Genomic DNA, 18,565 nt, shown 5'->3' with positions numbered 1-18,565 from the left:
GATTGGCTGCGCGGCGGGCTGACTCGCGGGCGGGCGGCACGTTGTGCACGTGCGCGCTGCGACGGCCGGATGGCTGTGTGGGGCTGTGTGGCTTCGCTGGGCGCGGCGCGCAGGCTTTGCTGGCGGGCGGCGCGCGCGGCTGCGGGGCTCCCGGGCCGCCCCTTCCGCAGGGGCTATGCTGTGGGCCCAGCTCAGGTGAGGACGTCCGGGTTCCGGCCGAGCCACTCGCCACTTAGGGCCGGAGGCGGGGCGGGGAGCCGCGGGGAAGGAGGGACGGCCGGGCTGGCATCCCCGCCTCCTGGGAACTGCCTCGACTGTCGTCGCGCCCGAGTGCGTCTAGCTCTTGCCCGGGGCCCGATGTGCCCTCCCTCCCCCTGACTCGCCCGCGGCCTCGGAAACGCTACTCCCGCGGGAGAGCCCTCGTCAGGACGGCCTCGGCCAGGCTGCTCGTCAGCCCCTGCGCTTCCCGGAGGTGTCCGCGTCCCTGTTTTCCCTGCGTGTTTTCTGATTTCCACCATGAGGACGTTTGGGCCGTGATTTTCATCTGCATGTGGAGGAGACGGGACCCGACGCCGGGAGCCGCGCCTGCGGGTGCGCCGCCCCCAAGTGCGTATCGGTTTGATGCGGGCCTTGGGTTCAGTTCAGCTCGCGGTGACCTCGGCTGAGCGCTGGAGGCTCCGTGGGCGGGAGCAGGAGGGCTGGAGCCGGCGCCTGCTGTGTGCCCGGCACGATAGTGATGTGTGAGTCCCCCCGACGCTTCGGAGGAGGTGTGACCTTGTGTGGTGAGGAAGCCAAAGCGGGAGACGGCTGTGCCGGGACATTAAACCAGATTGGTGAGATCCACGGCTCCCACGCTCCCTTGGGCCGTTTTGCCTTTTCCTGTAAAGGGAACCACTTTGTCTTCTAAACCCACAAGTAATATTTTACATTAATATACTGATTTCACAGTAATCCTTGCTGTTTTTTTTTTTTTTTAGACAGCGTCTCACTCTGTCACCAGGCTAGAGTGCAGTGGCGCAATATCTGCTCACTGCAACCTCCACCTCCCGGGTTCAAGCGATTCTCATACCTCAGCCTGCTGGGTTGCTGGGATTAGAGGTGCGCGCCACCACACCTGGCTAATTTTTGTATTTTTAGTAGAGACAGAGTTTCACCATGCTGGCCAGGCTGGTCTCGAACTTTTGACCTCAGATGATCCGCCCATCTTGGCTTCCCAGAGTGGTGAGATTGCGGGCGTGAGCCACTGCGCCAGGCCAAACTACTTACGTTAAAAAAAAGCATAGTGCTTACTTTGTGCCAGGTTCTTCACAATTATTTGTATAATCTTTATAACAACTCCGAGGAAAGTACGATTATTAGTCTTCCCATTTTATAGATGGGCAGAGGCACAGAGAGGTTAAGCAGCTTACCCAAGGGCACACAGCTGGTAAGTGACAGAATCTGGAACTCAGGTAGTCTGATGCCAGAGTCTAAACTCTTAACAGCTGTGTTATCTTTATGATTTTTACATATGGAGCAGCTAAGATTCAAAGCAGCTGAGTGACTTGGCCAGTGTCACAGAGCTAGAAGTGACCAAGGTGGAAGTATGAAATGAGAATATGTTGATAAAAGGACTTACAAACTGTCAGGATATAAATATAAGGGAATATTGTCCTTATTTATAACTATTGTATTGGCTCTAGCATCTCTGCAGAGTCTCGAGATGTTTCCAAGTGACTGTTCGGTAGAGTAGAAAAAGAAGAATGCAGCATAGCATAGAGTTTGAGCGTGAGCTTTAGAACTGAATCCTGTGCAGTCTGTTGGCAGCTTCACTTAAGGCAAGTTACTTAGCTTTCCAAGCTTCCGTTTCCCCATCTATGTAATGGATCTATTACTTGTAATCCCAGCTACTCAGGAGGCTGAGGCAGGAGAATCTCTTGAACCTGGGAGGGAAGTTGCAGTGAGTGGAGATTGGGCCACTGCACTCCAGCCTGGGCAACAGAGCAAGACTCTATCAAAAAAAAAAGAAAAGAAAATTAACCTTAACTTAGTGTAACTTTTTTTGCTTTACCAAGTTTTTAATTTTTAAAACTTTTTACTTTTTTGTAATAGCACTTAGCTTAAAACACAACACATTGTACAGCTGTACTAAATATCTTTATTTATATAATTGTTCCATAGCCTTTTTCTTTCTTTCTTTTTTCTTTTTTTGTGACGGTGTCTAGCTCTGTCACCCAGGCTGGAGTGCAGTGGCGCCATCTCGCCTCACTGCAACCTCCGCCTCACAGGTTCAAGCAATTCACCTTCCTCAGCCTCCCAAGTAGCTGGGATTACAGACGCCCGCCATCACGCCCAGCTAATTTTTGTATTTTTAGTAGAGACGGGGCTTCACCATATTGTCCAGGCTGGTCTCGAACTCCTGACCTCGTGATCCGCCTGCCTTGATGTCCCAAAGTGTTGGGATTACAAGCATGAGCCACTGCTCCTGGCCAGCTTTTTTCTTTTCTTTTGCTTTTTTTTTTTGAGATGGAGTCTCGCTCACTCTGTCACCCAGGCTGGAGTACAGTGGTGTGGTCTCAGCTCACTGCAAAGCTCTGCCTCCTGGGTTTACGCCATTCTCCGGGCTCAGCCTCCGGAGTAGCTGGGAGTACAGGCGCCTGCCACCACGCCTGGCTAATATTTTGTATTTTTAGTAGAGATGGTGTTTCGTGTGTTGGCCAGACTGGTCTCGAACTCCTGACCTCGTGATCCGCCTGCCTTGGCCTCCCAGAGTGCCGAGTGCTGGGATTACAGGCGTGAGCCACCGTGCCCTGCCTTAAAAAAAATTTTTTTAAACTTTTGTTAAAAGTGAAGACACAAACACATACTACTAGCCCAGGCCTACACAAGGTCAGGTCAGGTAATCCATATCACTGTCTTCCGCCTTCATACCATGTCCCACTGGAAGGTCTTTAGGGCAGTCATATGCATGGGACTGTCATCTGTGCTAACAGTGCTGTCTTCCGTATATCTTCTGAAGGACCTCTCTGAGGCTCTTGAGGTGTCACTCTTACCAGAAATATGTCCACTGTGGTTTGCTTGGTTTCTTTTTCTTTTTCTTTTTTTTTTTTTTTTTTGAGACGGAGTCTTGCTCTGTCGCCCAGGCTGGGGTGCAGTGGCCGGATCTCAGCTCATTGCAAGCTCCGCCTCCTGGGTTTACGCCGTTCTCCTGCCTCAGCCTCCCGAGTAGTGGGACTGCAGGCGCCCGCCACCTTGCCCGGCTAGTTTTTTGTATTTTTTAGTAGAGACGGGGTTTCACTGTGTGAGCCAGGATGGTCTCGATCTCCTGACCTCGCGATCCGCCCATCTCGGCCTCCCAAAGTGCTGGGATTACAGGCTTGAGCCACCGCGCCCGGCGGTTTCTTTTTTTTGTCATAGGTTTGCTTGTAAGCGGATAATGTACCATAAACATTCTTCCCTAGTAATGAAAACCTTTTGGTGTTGGAGTTCATGTTTCAGACTTTTTAAGGAACTTGAGGTCTGTAAAAGCTTCTGCTGAACCCTTCACTGTGAATTTTCTTGAATGTTCTTTTCTTTCTGCAGCTACCTTTTCTCTTGCCTCTTCTTCAGCTATGAGTTCCTGTTCCATTATAATCTTAAGGGACCATTGTATATGCAGTGTGTCATTGACTGAAACATCGTTATGGTGTGTGACTGTATTACCATCTTGCATTAGTGTGGTACATTTGTTATAACTGATGTACAACTTCACTTTTTATGGTACTGGGTGCCTGGTTCTCTGTGTACATCCTGAAGGTTGGGGGGTGGTTTGTAGTGATGGATGAGGGAGCCTTATGGATATTGCTCAATTTTCCTGAAAACTTTGCTGTTCTAATTACAGGGCCTATGGATTCTTATTTTTAAGAAGGCAAATCTTGGGCCGGGCCTGGTGGGTCATGCCTGTAATTCCAGCACTTTGGGAGGCCAAGATGAGCGGATCATGAGGTCAGGAGTTTGAGACCAGCCTGGCCAATATGGTGAAACCCTGTCTTTAATAAAAATACAAGAAATAAGCCGGGTGTGTTGGTGTGTGCCGGTAATCCCAGCTACTTGGGAGGCTGAGGCAGGAGAATCGCTTGAACGCAGGAGGCGGAGGTTGTAGTGAGTCGAGATTGCACCACTGCACTCCAGCCTGGGTGACAGAGTGAGACTCCTCAAAAAAAAAAAAAGGCAAATCTTATGACTCTACACAATGACCATTAAAACTATGTATGGTAAATTTTGCAGCCATTGTACAAATGAGCTTTTTTTTTTTTTAAACTATGTAAGTTTTCAGAAATTCAAAAATTGGAATAATATGAACCCTTGTGGCCATCTCCCAGATTGAGCAATGATTAACGTTTTTCCACACCTGCTTTGCTTATCTCCCTCCTCCTTTTTTTGTGGCTCTAAGATTTTAAAGTAAATCTCTGATTTCTTGTCATTTCAACCCTAAATTCTTCTGTGTGTACCTCTAAGAAAATAAGGACATTCTGGCTGGGTGCCATGGATCACACCTGTAATCCCAGCACTTTGGGAGTTGGAAGGATTACTTCAGCCCAGGAGTTCCAGACCAGCTCAGGCAATATAGGGAGACCCTGCCTCTACAAAAAAAAAAAAAAAAAAAAAGCCAGGCATGTGGTGGCACATGCTTGTAGTCCCAGCTACTTGGGAGGCTGAAGCAAAAGGATCCTTTGAGCTCAGGACGTTGAGGTTGCAGTAAGCTGAGATGACACTGGTGCACCCAGCCTTGGTGACAGAGTGAGACCCTGTTTTGTCTCAACCAAAAAAAAGAAAATAAGGACATTCTGAACATAACCACAATGCCAATATGATACCTAACAACATTATTAATTCCTTAATATCACTTAAAATCTAGGCCTTTAAAAATTTTTTTATTTATTTAATTAATTAATTAATTTATTTATTTATTTATTGAGACGGAGTCTTGCTTTGTCACCCAGACTGGAGTGCAGTGGCCCGATCTCAGCTCACTGCAAGCTCCACCTCCCGGGTTTACGCCATTCTCCTGCCTCAGCCTCCCGAGTAGCTGGGACTACAGGCGCCCACCACCTCGCCCGGCTAGTTTTTTTTTTTTTTTGTATTTTTAGTAGAGACGGGGTTTCACTGTGTTAGCCAGGATAGTCTCGATCTCCTGACCTCGTGAATCGCCCGTCTCGGCCTCCCAAAGTGCTGGGATTACAGGCTTGAGCCACCGCGCCTGGCCAGGTATTTATTTATTTTTTGAGATGGAGTTTACCTCTTGTTGCCCAGGCTGGAGTGCAATGGTGTGATCTTGGCTCACTGCAACCTCCACCTCCTGAGTTCAAGCAGTTCTCCTGTCTCAGCCTTCCGAGTAGCTGGGATTACAGGCATGTGCCACTACGCCCAGCTAATTTTGTATTTTTAATAGAGACAGGGTTTCTCTGTGTTGGTCAGGCTCATCTCAAACTCCCAACCTCAGGTGATCTGCCCGCCTCAGCCTCCCAAAGTGCTGGGATTACAGGCGTGAGCCACCGCGCCTGGTGCCTTTTTTTTCCCTTAAACCAAAAAAATTGAGATAAAATGTAGGCCTTATTAAAATTTATCTGATTGTCTCCAGATTTTGAGCAAATGAGTTTTAAGTTTAAATTTTCAGAATAGTATGCTCTGTTCATAATGGTACAAAAAAGAGATGTTAGGGCTGGGCACGATGGCTCAAGCCTGTAGTGCCAACACTTTGGAAGGCCGAGGTGGGAGGATCCCTTGAGCCCAGGAGGTTGAGGCTGCAGTGAGCCTCGATGTGTCACTGCACTACAGCCTGGGTGACGGAGCAAGGCTGTTTCTTAAAAAAAGTGTTGGCCGGGCACGGTGGCTCATGCCTGTAATCCCAGCACTTTGGGAGGCCAAGGCAGCAGATCACTTGAGTCCAGGAGTTCGAGACCAGCTTTGAGACCAGACCAACATGGCGAAACTGCATCTCTGCCAAGTACAAATATTAGGCGGGTGTGGTGGTGTGCACCTATAGTCCCAGCTACTTGGGAGGCTGAGGTGGCAGGATCGCTTGAGCCCGGGTGGCGGAGGTTGCGGCGAGCCAAGATCACGCCTCAAAAAAGTGTTGGAATCGCCCAGTCCTTACCTCCAGGGACTTACTTTCTAAGAGCCACTGTTTTCCTTCAGAAAGGGATAGGGTGGTCAGGAAGTGCTTATTTCTCCCTAACTGTTTATCCTTTGGGTCATTCAGCATCCAGTCAGCCTTTGTCGAGCACCTGTGAGTCTAAGCACTGTGCCAGGTATGGGGGTAAAGGGCAAATCACATCCACTCCTCCCTTTAAGCCCAGGCAGTGATTCTCCTTGAGAAGAATAGGAAAATGAAATCTGGAAAGTGCTGTGGTTACTTTTCCCAGGAAGAATGCATGTAACATTTAATGGGGGCTTTATGAAATCTATCTGTAAGCCTAGGTTAGGACCCCCATTCTAGTGAGATTTCTTGGGGAATAGGGAGGGACTCCAGGGATCCTTGAGGGTACATGAGTATATTGACGAGAGAGAAGAAATGGAGCTTACAGCGGGGGGCTGGCAGGAGGTGGAGGAAGCAGTCCTGGGGTCGCCTGTTTTCTCTGAGGTGCTACCAAGTTGCCAGCTGAATTTGAGGCTGAATCATGAATCCAGCACTTGTGAATTAGGTGACCCTTGCTGAGTTCTCTCTGAGGTTGGTGTCTTATTTGTCCAGTCAGGTAATTTAGTGCCTGTATATTGAACACCTTGTATAAACCAGGCACATTTTGCTAGGCAAGGCCATTTGGAGATGCTGACACTTCCCCAAAGGGCTGCCAAAAAGAATACATAAAAATGCCTTTGTTACATGTCTGGCTGAGTGCTTGGGACAGTGACAGGTCTGGGTGCAACAGCATAATCCTGTGAAGTCAAGGGTTAGAGGCACCATTTGTCCAGGCATTTCCTGTGTGGCTTGTGGGGCTTGGTCAGTTTTCTCTTGGCAGCTGTTTTTTGGTGTTCAGGTGTGATATCTTGTTGGCTCGAGGTGCTTCCTCCTGTTTTTGCAGGGTCCCTGCCCCGCTCCTGGTTGGCTCTGTAGCTGTCATTGTCCAAGCTTGGAGGGCTGGGTACAAGCTAGCATGGAGGAGCTGGAAGACTGCCTCTCCCGGGGATCTTGCCTGTTCAGTGTAAGGGAGATGGGATCATTACAGCCACTCCAGTCCCTATTTTACTGGACCCAGAGGCATCCCTCAGCTTCCTTGACCCCACATGCTCTTGGTTTTCCTCCTTGCACTGTCTTTTGCTGGCAGGTCTTGTGTGGTCCCTTCTTAAGTGGTATTGTTCTTCCTGGTTCTCTGAGAGGAGAGACCTTCCAAATTTTTCATCTCCAGGACCTGTCCAGTGCTGATGTCTCCACTTGCCTGTCTCCTGGTCCAAAGTGGGACTTAACCTTGTATCCTCCAATGACCTCTCACTGCCTGCTCCTACTGTGCCCTTGGGTTCAGTGACGCATACCAGCATCCATCCTCCCGGGTTCCCAGACCAAATTTAAAAAGCATGGGAGTCCCTATGGCTCCCTCTTCCCTCCACCCCTGTATCTGGATGGTTACCAAGTCATGACTGTTCTGTCTCTGATAATGCCCCCTGATCTCCATTCTTATCCCGCTCTCCCAGGTGAAACCTCCATCTTCTCTGTCTTGGATTGCGTTTGGTCCCACCTGGTCTTCTTTAACTCCTTTCAGTCTGTCCAATGTGGTCTTTTCTCTGCAGCCAATTTTTTTTTTCTATAGTTCAGGTCTGATGATACTACTTTCCATTTTCAAACTCCTTAAATTAGCTTAGGAGACCTGTGATGGCCGATCTTCCCCACCCCTGTGGGTCAGGTGCCCCTGGTGTGAGCTCATCTCTTAGTGCAAGGCTCCCTGTAGACTGTCCTGGGGCTGTTTGTCTAATTGTCTTCTCATTGAACCATGTAGGCAGGCAGGAACCACTCATCTAGTCTGGGGGTGCAAGGAGTTTTGTTACAGGATATATTTAACACTTTCATTGCCTGGCACAAAATTCTCTTTGAAGAAACTGCCTTTGTTTAATTCTGTTTATTTATTTAGAACTTACCTAGAATTGATTTGCACTTGCAAAAATGCTGCTGTTTTAGAGTTTGCTTTCTAGGCTGGTTGCTTGCTCTGTCACTCTAGCTAAGAAACTAGGAACTGGAGCACCATTTCTTTTCCTTTCTTTCTTTCTTCTTCTTTTTTTTTTTTTTAATGGAGTCTAGCTTTGTTGCACAGGCTAGAGTGCAGTGGCGCAATCTTGGCTCACTGCAATCTCCGCCTCCTAGGTTCAAGTGATTCTCCTGCCTCGACCTCCCGAGTAGCTGGGATGACAGGCGCCCACCACCACACCTGGCTAATTTTTGTATTTTTAGTAGAGGCGAGATTTCACCATTTTGGCCAGACTGGTCTTGAACTCCTGATCTCAAGTGATCTACCCTCTTGAGCCTCCCAAAGTGTTGGGATTACAGGTGTGAGCCACCACACCTGGCCTGGAGCACCATTTCTGTTTCTGGTTGCTCTTTATAAAGGGAGCTCTGAGCCGGGCGCGGTGGCTCAAGCCTGTAATCCCAGCACTTTGGGAGGCCGAGACGGGCGGATCACGAGGTCCGGAGATCGAGACCATCCTGGCTAACTCAGTGAAACCCCGTCTCTACTAAAAAAAAATACAAAAAACTAGCCGGGCGAGGTGGTGGGCGCCTGTAGTCCCAGCTACTCGGGAGGCTGAGGCAGGAAAATGGCATAAACCCAGGAGGCAGAGGCAGAGCTTGCAGTGAGCTGAGATCCGCCGACAGAGCGAGACTCTGTCTCAATAAATAAATAAATAAATAAATAAATAAATAAATAAATAAATAAAGGGAGCTCTGTGCATAGAGTAGGTGTGTCAATAAGAATGACTTGACCTAGGTGGCACCAACAAAAGAAGAATAGCAAACAAGTTAGGTTAGATTTGTTTTGACGATTAAAGAACATCTTGTATGTTAACAGGCAGTTTATAAAATGAGAAATGGAATGATTTTTAAAAACAGCATTCAACTTTATAAATCCAGGAAGTGCAGGTCAAGAAGAGATAATTTTTTACCTTTAAATTATCAAAAAGTTTGATAATTAACAAACAGATAGTTGTGAAAATCAATACTATAAGGGTAAAGTACGTTGCCAGTGGACATGTTTTTGAACAGCAGTTTGTCAGCAGGTGTTTGTGTAATTACATTTGCTCTCTCTGATTTGTTACTCCTATTTTTAAGAATCTAGCTCAAGGAAATACCCATAATGTGGGGAAAAAAATCAGTATTCCTGAAGAGGTTCCTTGTAGCATTATTTTTCATAGCAAAATTGTGGAAAACTGTCCAAAATATAGAGAACAATATTAGTGAATCATTCACTCAGAATAGTATGTAGCCAGAAATGATGTTTAGGAAATAGAGGTATGCATAATTAATATGGAATGATAGGGCGGGGTGCAGTGGCTCACGCCTGTAATCCCAACACTTTGAGAGGCCAAGGTGGGTGCATCACCTAAGGTCAGGAGTTCGAGACCAGCCTGGTCAACATGGCGTAACCTCGTCTCCACTAAAAGTACAAATATTAGCTGAGCATGGTGGGGTACACCTGTAATCCCAGCTATTTGGGAGACTGAGGCAGAAGAATCACTTGAATATGGGAGGCAGAGGTTGCGGTGAGCTGAGATCGCGTTGCTGCTCTCCAGCCTCGGCGACAGAGCAAGACTCTGTCTCAAAAAATAAAAATAAATAAAAATAAAAGATAGCCAAGAGATACCAACTAAAAAAGTAAGATGGAAAACAAAGTCAACATGATTCTATGTGTGTGTTAAGATTAGAAAGTTGTGTATACTATGGATTTATAAAAGCCTTCTGGAAATTAGGCAAGACAGGAAGAGGACTAAGTAAGTTGGAGACAGGAAACTTTTGAAACATTTTTATATTGTCTGTAGTGATTGAGGTTATATTTTTTTTAACTTTTTGCTGTAATAAAATATTAAAAGATGGTCATAAAGGCTATTGTAATCCATAAAAATATTTATCATATGTCAAGCAAAAAAGAATGAGATGATGCAAAATTGCATATAATACAGTTGTAGCTACAAGACAAATATAAGAATAGAAAAAAAAGGGAAACTATTAATTGGTTGTTTTAAAGTGTTGGGGTTAGGCCGGACTCGGTGGCTCACACCTAATAATCCTAGCACTTTGGGAAGCTGAGGTGGGAGGATCCCTTGAGCCCGGTGGGTCAAGGCTGCAGTGAGCCATGATCACACCACTGTACTCCAGTCTGGGCGACAGGAAGACTCTGTCTGTAAAAACAAATGATTAAAAATAAATGTTGGGATTATATTTTCTTTGGATTTCTCTATTTTCTAATTTAAAAATTACCCTATAAGAACCCTGTCTTCATTTTTTTGTGCTTTTTTTTTTTGAGATGGAGTCTCTCTCTGTCGCCCAGGCTGGAGTGCAGTGGCCGGATCTTGGCTCACTGCAAGCTCCGCCTCCCGGGTTTATGCCATTCTCCTGCCTCAGCCTCCCCAGTAGCTGGGACTACAGGCGCCCGCCACCTCGCCTGGCTAGTTTTTTTGTATTTTTTAGTAGAGACGGGGTTTCACCGGGTTAGCCAGGATGGTCTCGATCTCCTGACCTCATGATCCGCCCACCTCGGCCTCTCAAAGTGCTGGGATTACAGGCTTGAGCCACCGTGCCCGGCCATTTTTTTGTTCTGTCTGACAGGTTTTCAAGGGACATGAGTGACCCGAGGATGGTGTTAAGCCTCTTTGTAAGGGTTGTTTCTTTGTTCTCTTCCTACCTCTTGACTCACGTACTGGTAATTATCTTACCATCTCTGCAGAGCCCGCCCACCTTTGGGTTCCTGTTGGACATCGATGGAGTGCTTGTGCGGGGCCACAGAGTGATCCCTGCTGCTCTGGAAGCCTTCCGAAGGCTGATGAACTCCCAGGGGCAGCTGCGGGTGCCCGTGGTTTTTGTTACAAATGCTGGGAACAGCTTACAACACAGCAAAGCCCAGGAGCTGTCAGCCCTGCTGGAGTGCGAGGTGAGAAGGCAGACAGAGGCATGGAAGCCCACGGACCTGGTTCTTAATGGAGCCCCTGCCCCAGCTCCAAGTCCCTTTCCCTTGGGTTGGGATATGGAATCACCTGGTCCTAGGTCATGGCCACAGCTGAACACAGAAATCCTGCCTGTGTATTTGGTAGTTGTAGTTTATGTCCTTGTATCTGTTTCTTTTCTTCTGGGTATTGGGGGTGTGAGTCCCTGGAAAGCAAAGGTCACACACGTGTCTGGAACTCTGCATAGCAGGAATAGCAGGTGCAGCTCTGAAGTCACATCTTGGCTTTCCTGAGTATGATGTATACACCTGAAGGAGTCCTGTCCTCTTCAGCCACCTGCAGCCCTGCACCATATCCCAACTTTGATGCATTCTTGTTTGTTGAGGGTGAATTCAGCTTTTGGAAAGAGTCCTTTGGAGCCAAGAGAATAAATAAAATGGCTGGTTTATTAGATGATGCTGTTCAAAGTTGCATGTAAAGTGTGATGGAATAAAATTGATTCCTTGCTGTGATTTCCAGAGAGAATTCCAAAAATCTTCCAACTAAAGGCTGCATTGTTAGGGTTAGTAAAAATGTTAAGCAGCTAAGTCTTAGCAGAACTGAAAATAGAAAGTAAAAGACCAATTTCTGTGGCAGTGGCAGGGAGCACACATGAACCCTGTGGCTTCCAAACGGGGGCTTGGGAAATCCAAACTGAACCTGACGGGATGGTGGTGGCGAATGGTCAGAACCCACATCTATGGCATTTCTGGTCTCTTGTTTTGTGTGGCAAGAACCAAATGAGACAGGTTCTTCTCACATCTGTTTGGGTGCCTTTTAGAAGTGCTGCTGCGTGCTAGAAAGGGCTTTGCTCACCTTTCTTTTTCTGAGCAGGCTAAAGAACCTGCCACCTGTCTCATTATTTCCCTCAACAGTTCTGTCTTCCTCTGCCCTCCCCTGTCTTGGCTGTCCCTACAGGTGGATGCAGACCAAGTTATCCTCTCTCACAGCCCCATGAAGCTCTTCTCAGAGTACCATGAGAAGCGGATGCTGGTGTCTGGGCAGGGGCCCGTGGTAGAAAATGCCCAGGGGTATCCTTTTGGTCTTAACTCTGGCTGAAGGGAAGGGGCAGGGCCGGGGCATTTCCTCCATTAGCTGAGTGGGGACTGTAGTGAGGAGTGCCGGGTGCTGGGGTACACAGGTGATGTTGTGGGCTCAGGGGAGGGAGGAAAGCTCCCGATTGTGGTCAGTCTTCATGTCTGGTGGTTTCCAGAAGCCAGTCCTCATACCCCTGCATCAGAATCCTCCAGGGGGCTTAAAATACAGATTCCAGGGTGTCTGTGCTGGAGCCTTAATTCACTAGGTCTAGGGTAAAACTCAGGAATCTGTATTTTTTTTAAAAAAAAAACACCTCTCTTAGTGGTTCTGTAACTAGGTTTGGGAACCGCTGCTCTAGCCTCTTCCTTGGGGTGCCCAGTCAGTTTATTAGCCAGTGGTAGTGAAGCAACTATGGGGAGCTTGTCTCTGGGAGCCTGTGGAATAATACCTGGCTCCTGTTTCAAGCAACTGAGTTGTGCTGAACACGTCCTGTGTACCAGTGTTGTGCCGCACACTCTGAATGGGATGAGGACCGGGATGAGGACGTGGAGCTTACCAATCAGTCAAGGGCTTGTGCTTGAGGAGGCAAGAATAACCCCGTGCGCAATAAAGGAGCGTTTACAATGGTGTGTGATTGAAGTCCTACAAGCTCACAGGAGCTGCGCCACAGGCGTTGAGGGGAGGGGTTGGAGTATCCCTGGGGCAGGAGTTGCCTGTGGCTTCTTGGAGGGGTACAGTGGAGCCCCGGGAGATGGCTAAGCTTTCTTAGGCAGGGGAAGTAGGAGGTTGGGAATGGGATAGGGAGAGGAATGAAAGAACAGGAAGGGTGGGTGGTGCCAGGGTGTCGGGAACCTTGGAAGTAAACTTGAAGAGTCTGACCAACTTCTCAGGGCAATGGAGGGCATAGCAGGCTTTATTGCTGATGGGGCAATCTGATAGAATCAGGATTTTGGGGAAATTCATTTTGAAAGTAATCTGAAACCATGTCCAGTTAAGATTGCAAGTTGGAATTGAGGACAGGGAGATGGAGGCAGCTGAAGCTGGCTTGTCCCTCCCCAAGGCCTCCTCTTCCTTGCTGATTTGGGTTCATCCTTTAAGATTTTAGCTCCAGCCCTATTTCTCCATGACTCCTCTGGACTCCCCAGCCCACTGAGGAGTCTCTTCTGAACTCAGCAGTGACTGGCAGCACTGTTCCTAGAACACTGGTTTTCATGGGCTCTGAATGTGCTGGGCTCCTTGGGGACAGCACCTTTCTTTCTTTTTTTTTTTTAGACAGGGTCTCACTCTGTTGCCCAGGTTGGAGTGCAGCAGTGCAATCATAGCTCACTATAGCCTTGACCTCCTGGGCTCAAGTGATCCTCATGCCCCAGCCTCCTGAGTAGCCTCCTGAGTAGGCTACAGGTGTGTACGACCATGCCTAACTGACTTTATTTGTAGAGACAAGGTCTCACTATGTTGCCCAGGCTGGCCTGGAACTCCTGGCCTCAAGCCATCCTGCTGCCTCAGCCTCCCAAAGTGCTGGGTTTTCAGGCATGACCCACTGCACCCAGCTGGGGACAGAGATTCTTACGTGCCTTTGCCCCGTGGGCTGTGCCCAGCGTAGGACCTGGTAGCTGGCATATGCCTGGTGACTGCTGGTGGGTTAGCCAGGAGCTACCCTCTCTACTCTGGCTGTGCAGAGTGTCTGCCAGCACCTGCAGAATTTGTGCCATCCTTGCTGAGCTCTGCTTGGTGCCCTCCTTCCTGGCTTGAACAGGAGTAGGTTGTGTTCCCTTCACTTGTGATTTGATGCATTCAGAAAGGCTTCTTCCCCAAGAACTGTCCAGCATTACTTCCTGAGCTTGCTCCAGGCTGGGCTTCCGAAATGTTGTTACCATGGATGAGTTGCGGATGGCCTTCCCTCTGCTTGACATGGTGGACCTGGAGCGGCGGCTGAAGACCACGGTAATAAGGAGCACGGGTTGGGCTGTGTCATCCTTCACTCCTCCAGTGCCCTGCATTGGCTGTGTTGCTGACCTTGCAAGCCCTTCTGCAGAGCTGTGATTTGTCCATGCTTCTGCATGTCCATTGCCTCTTTGGAGGCACATCTGGCTAAGGGTTTTGTTCCCTGAATTTATGAGAATGGCCCAGAGGCTGGCTGCGGTGGCTTACACCTGTAATCCCAACGCTTTGGGAGGACTGTTTGAGCCCCGGAGTTCAAGACCAGCCTGGGCAACATAGTGAGACCCCGTCTCTACAAAAAAATTTTAAAAAATATTGGCCAGGTATGGTGGGTCACGCCTGTAATTCCAGCACTTTGGGAGGCCAAGGCGGGTGGATCACCTGAGGTCGGGAGTTCCAGACCAGCCTGGCCAACATGACGAAACCCCGTCTCTACTAAAAATGCAAAAATTAGCCAGGAACAGTGATGGACACCTATAATCCCAGCTACTTGGGAGGCTGAGGCAGGAGAATCGCTTGAACCCAAGAGGCGGAGGTCGCAGTGAGCCGAGATCACACCAGACTCCAGCCTGGGCGACAGAGTGAGATTGCGTCTCAAAAAAAAAAAAAAAAAGCCAGATATGGTGGCGTATGCCTGTAGTCCCAGCTACACAGGAGTCTGAGGAAGGAGAGTTGCTTGAGCCCAGGCGCTGGAGGCTGCAGTGAGCTGTGATCACTGCACTCCAGCCTTGGCGACTGAGTGAGACCCTATCTCAAAAAAAAGGAAAAAAATAGCCCAGAGAAGTGAACGGCTTTACTCCCTGTCCTCTCTGTATTGTTTGTAATTACCTGGGAACCCCTTTCAGAATCACAGCATCCCTTCCAACAAGGAGTTCCAGATTTACTGGCCGGCCTTCCCAGTGCTGCCCAGGAGAGCTGCTGGCCATTGTGAAGTTAGCAATCCTGAAGCCCGCCACTGAGCTGCCCTTGGGAGAGGCGGCTTGCTTGCAGAGGAAGCGCTGGCCAGTCTGCACATCTGCCCAGGTGCCCTGTGTGCTGGGCTCATTTTTGAGCACTGACTTTGTCCGCCGTCTCATCAGATCCCTGGTGATCCTCTGCAGCATGACTGCCATCTCTTGAGGTGCCCGTTGGCTCACTTTCTCCTCATCGCACTGTCTACGTATCACATAGCCCAGGTCTTGAGTCAGACCATTCTCACAGTTTGACTACATGCAGTTATAAACAGATAACTTACTTTTATTTGCAGATATAGCTTAAGTCCTTCCTCCTCCAAAGCTTTCTGATGGAACAGAGCACTTCCTCTCCTGTGAGGGCTTTCTCCCTGACCTGTGCAAGAACCATTCTGTGGAGAACCAGAATGTCAAAGTTGGAACAGATCTCAGAATAGCTCAGAGACAGCCCCACACAGGGGAGTGACCTGTCCTGGGTCACATGGTTGGTGGCAGAGCCAAGACTACCATGGCCTGGGGATGGAATGGACCCTCGAGGATGGTTGAGTGAAGCTGCCTGCTCAAGAACCGACATGAGGAGAAATGGCCCATCAGGCCCCGATGCCGCCTTCATCTCCACGGGCTCACCTACATCCTTAGCTGCCTGATTCTAGACTCTTACTTGGCTGTGTCTTGTGTCCTCTCCCACCAGAGAAAGACACCTGACCACCCTTCCTCCTGGTGACTTCACACGTGGTGTCCTGCCTGTTCTGTGGCCCCACCTGGCCATTGTCTTTTCGCCTTTCTCGCATCTTCCTCAGTCCTCTCCAGCTTTCCCTTGGCTTGGGCTTGGCCACGAGTATGGGGTCTGTGGAGTGTGTCTCCCCTCCCCTCCCAGCACCCCGGAGGTGGAGGTGTGGTTCTCCAGGAGTGGACGGTGACTTGTGTTTATAGCCTCTCCTTTGTCTCTCTGCAGCCCCTCCCGAGGAATGACTTCCCCCCCATTGAAGGTAAGAGAGGTCCTCTTTGATGAGTTGTGAGGTCTTCTCCCTCTCCTCTCCGGCCCTCAGGCTGTCTCAGTGTGACTGCCTGCAGCCTGGTTCAGCAGCAAGGGGGCCTTGGAGTCAGGACACGCGGGCTCTGGTCTGGATCTGCCACTCACCACCTCTGAGACTGTTGTTAGTCTTTCCTTCCCTGTGCCACTCACTATTGCAGGAAAACCGTAAGCTTAGAGAATTTTAGCAGTGGAAAGGCACCTAGAGGTGATCTACTCTAGTGTTTCTCAACTTTTAAACCTAGTTCTCCCCTTTTTATAGCAAGAACGTTGGAATATCCCCTTTATTATCCTGAAGTGAAATTCATAGGTAATATAACTTCTATACACACATATTAAAAAGTAGTTCAGTATAAAGCTCTAACTGTAATAGGGAGATATAAAAGGAAACATTTTTAGTAAGAAGATAATGTATTTCAGTATGTAGTAATTATCCAAGAAGTAAAATGGTTGCACTAAACAGAATTACCATGAATGTTAACAGCTACAAATGCAGGCTGATGTAAGTGCGTTCATAGGTGTGATAGGCGTGTTTTACAGGTGACTCAGAAATCAGGGGCAGCATTGCCATTGGTCAAGTAATTTTCCAAAACGGAACAACTCCTGGTAGAGTTTTCAAAAGGCAACGTACAGTCTTCTCTTGACTTACAGGATAGTTGTATTTTTGAAACAATCTGGTTGTATTTTTGGAAAAATTGATGTTTATTGAAACTGTACAAAAATACTTCGTGATTGTATGTAAAATAGAATTGTTCAAGTAATTCTGAAAAGGTTGTTCACCTATGTGGATATCAGGATATCAGGTGGAACATTCAAATGTTATTAAGACATGGGAAAGATTTTTCTTTTTCTTTTTGTTGTTTTGTAGAGACGGGATCTCACTATGTTGCCTAGGCTAGTCACAAACTCCTGGGCTCAAGCAGTCCTACCACCCTGGCCTCCCAAAGTCCTGGAATTACAGACACAAGCCGCCACACACAGCCATGGGATGGTTTTTTTAAAAATTAATTTTAATTTTACTGTGGGATCGTTTTTGATTGCGCAGGATTGTCCTAAGTATGTAGCATCCCTGGCCCCTCCCACAACCTTCACTTGCTAGGTTTTAGTCATTGTGACAATTAAAATTGCCCCTGATTTCTAAAGCACCTCATAAGGGGTGGTGCTGCCCCATTGAGAATCACTGGTCTGGTGCAGTTCACTGGCCCTATACCTGGGCTGTTTACTGATGATATAGTTCATTTTTATCCTCACAACAGCATTATAAGTAGTGTTGCTGTTATGTAGTTGCAGTTGAGGAAACTGGGGCTTGGAGAAGAGAAGTTACTTGCCCACAGTCATACAGGAAGATTGGTGGAGTCCAGGTTGAGGTTCAAGTCTGTATCACTCCACACCCCCTCTCCTGGCTGTTAGGTTCTGCTGGTCCCTGGGGCTCAGAGAGAAGTGACTGAGGGAACAGGAGCCCTTGCTAAGTTGTGTGAGGGAGAGCGTGGTGGCAGAGCCCCAGCCAGCAAGGAGAAGTAGGCCTGAGACATGCTGCTTTTGTTTTGTAACCTCTTCTGTGAAGCACCAGTGGACTGAAGTCAGAATGGGAGCCCTCAGGAATCTCCTTCCTGGGCCCTGGGCCTTGTGCACCCAGGGTGGATGGGTAAGGGGCTCTACTAGGCTTGTTGGGGAGCTGTGCCCTGCCCAGCTGGGTGCACCATGGGTGGAGGGCTTGTGGGCGGGTAGCCCTAGCTGGCATCCTGAGGGCCTGCCACCTGCCCTGCAGCCCTCACCTGTGCCTCTGTTCTTTAAAGGGGTGCTCCTCCTAGGGGAGCCGGTCCGCTGGGAGACCAGCCTGCAGCTGATCATGGATGTCCTCCTCAGCAACGGGAGCCCTGGGACTGGCCTGGCGACACCCCCCTACCCCCACCTCCCCATCCTGGCCAGCAACATGGATCTCCTGTGGATGGCTGAAGCCAAGATGCCCAGGTGAGGACACAAAGCTCCCAACCTTGGTCTGGTGGTCCACTCCTGGCTGCTGCCTGGGCAGTCCTGCAGGCAGTTCCCACCCGTCATCCTGACACTGGGGTGCTCGGACCTTACTTAGGTAGGCCCTGTTGTTGCTGCAGTAACCTGGCCTTTGGAAGGGCTTTCAAGGATCACTCCACGTATTCGTTACTAAACCTAAACTACAGATTACAGAGTCTGAGGATGTATTGAGAGGATGTTTCACACATGACCCCTGCCCCCTATAATCTTAGCAGAACATGCTCTTTGTGTCTGTGGACCCAAACCGTGGATACTTCTTGTGCTGTATCAGTGCATATTCAGTTGCCCTTCCTTCCTTGGCTCCACCCTGTAGCATTGGTTCTTTCACTTTCTTGTTTCCTTTTACCCTTAATACATAGGGCAGGAGAAAGCAAGCATTTGCCTTTTGTGTGTGTGTGTGTGTGTGTGTGTGTGTGTGTGTGTGTGTGTGTGT

General features: G+C 48.7%; 2 protein-coding genes across 5 annotated transcripts in view; both read left to right on the top strand.

Moving 5' to 3' along the window:
* The window catches only part of MICAL3 (microtubule associated monooxygenase, calponin and LIM domain containing 3), a 1,031,057-nt gene that overhangs the window by 818,808 nt on the left and 193,684 nt on the right, over window positions 1-18,565 (top strand). The window lies entirely within an intron of this gene.
* The window catches only part of HDHD5 (haloacid dehalogenase like hydrolase domain containing 5), a 21,636-nt gene continuing 3,120 nt past the window's right edge, over window positions 50-18,565 (top strand). For 2 of the 4 annotated variants that reach the window (XM_026447134.1, XM_026447133.1), the window contains exons 1-6: window positions 50-195; window positions 10,884-11,087; window positions 12,058-12,170; window positions 14,028-14,121; window positions 16,024-16,057; window positions 17,898-18,072. In XM_026447134.1, coding sequence (XP_026302919.1) covers window positions 70-195; window positions 10,884-11,087; window positions 12,058-12,170; window positions 14,028-14,121; window positions 16,024-16,057; window positions 17,898-18,072 — 746 coding nt within the window. In that variant the 5' untranslated portion in view covers window positions 50-69. Of the gene's footprint in view, window positions 607-10,883; window positions 11,088-12,057; window positions 12,171-14,027; window positions 14,122-16,023; window positions 16,058-17,897; window positions 18,073-18,565 lie in introns of all 4 variants that reach the window. The other 2 variants (XM_026447136.2, XM_026447135.2) reach the window with 2 other exon arrangements.

Source organism: Piliocolobus tephrosceles, chromosome 19, assembly GCF_002776525.5.
Source record: "Piliocolobus tephrosceles isolate RC106 chromosome 19, ASM277652v3, whole genome shotgun sequence".
Classification (NCBI taxonomy): Eukaryota; Metazoa; Chordata; class Mammalia; order Primates; family Cercopithecidae; genus Piliocolobus; species Piliocolobus tephrosceles.
The sequence above is the reverse complement of the archived record's forward strand: the minus strand, read 5'-3'. Positions and strand labels throughout refer to the sequence as shown.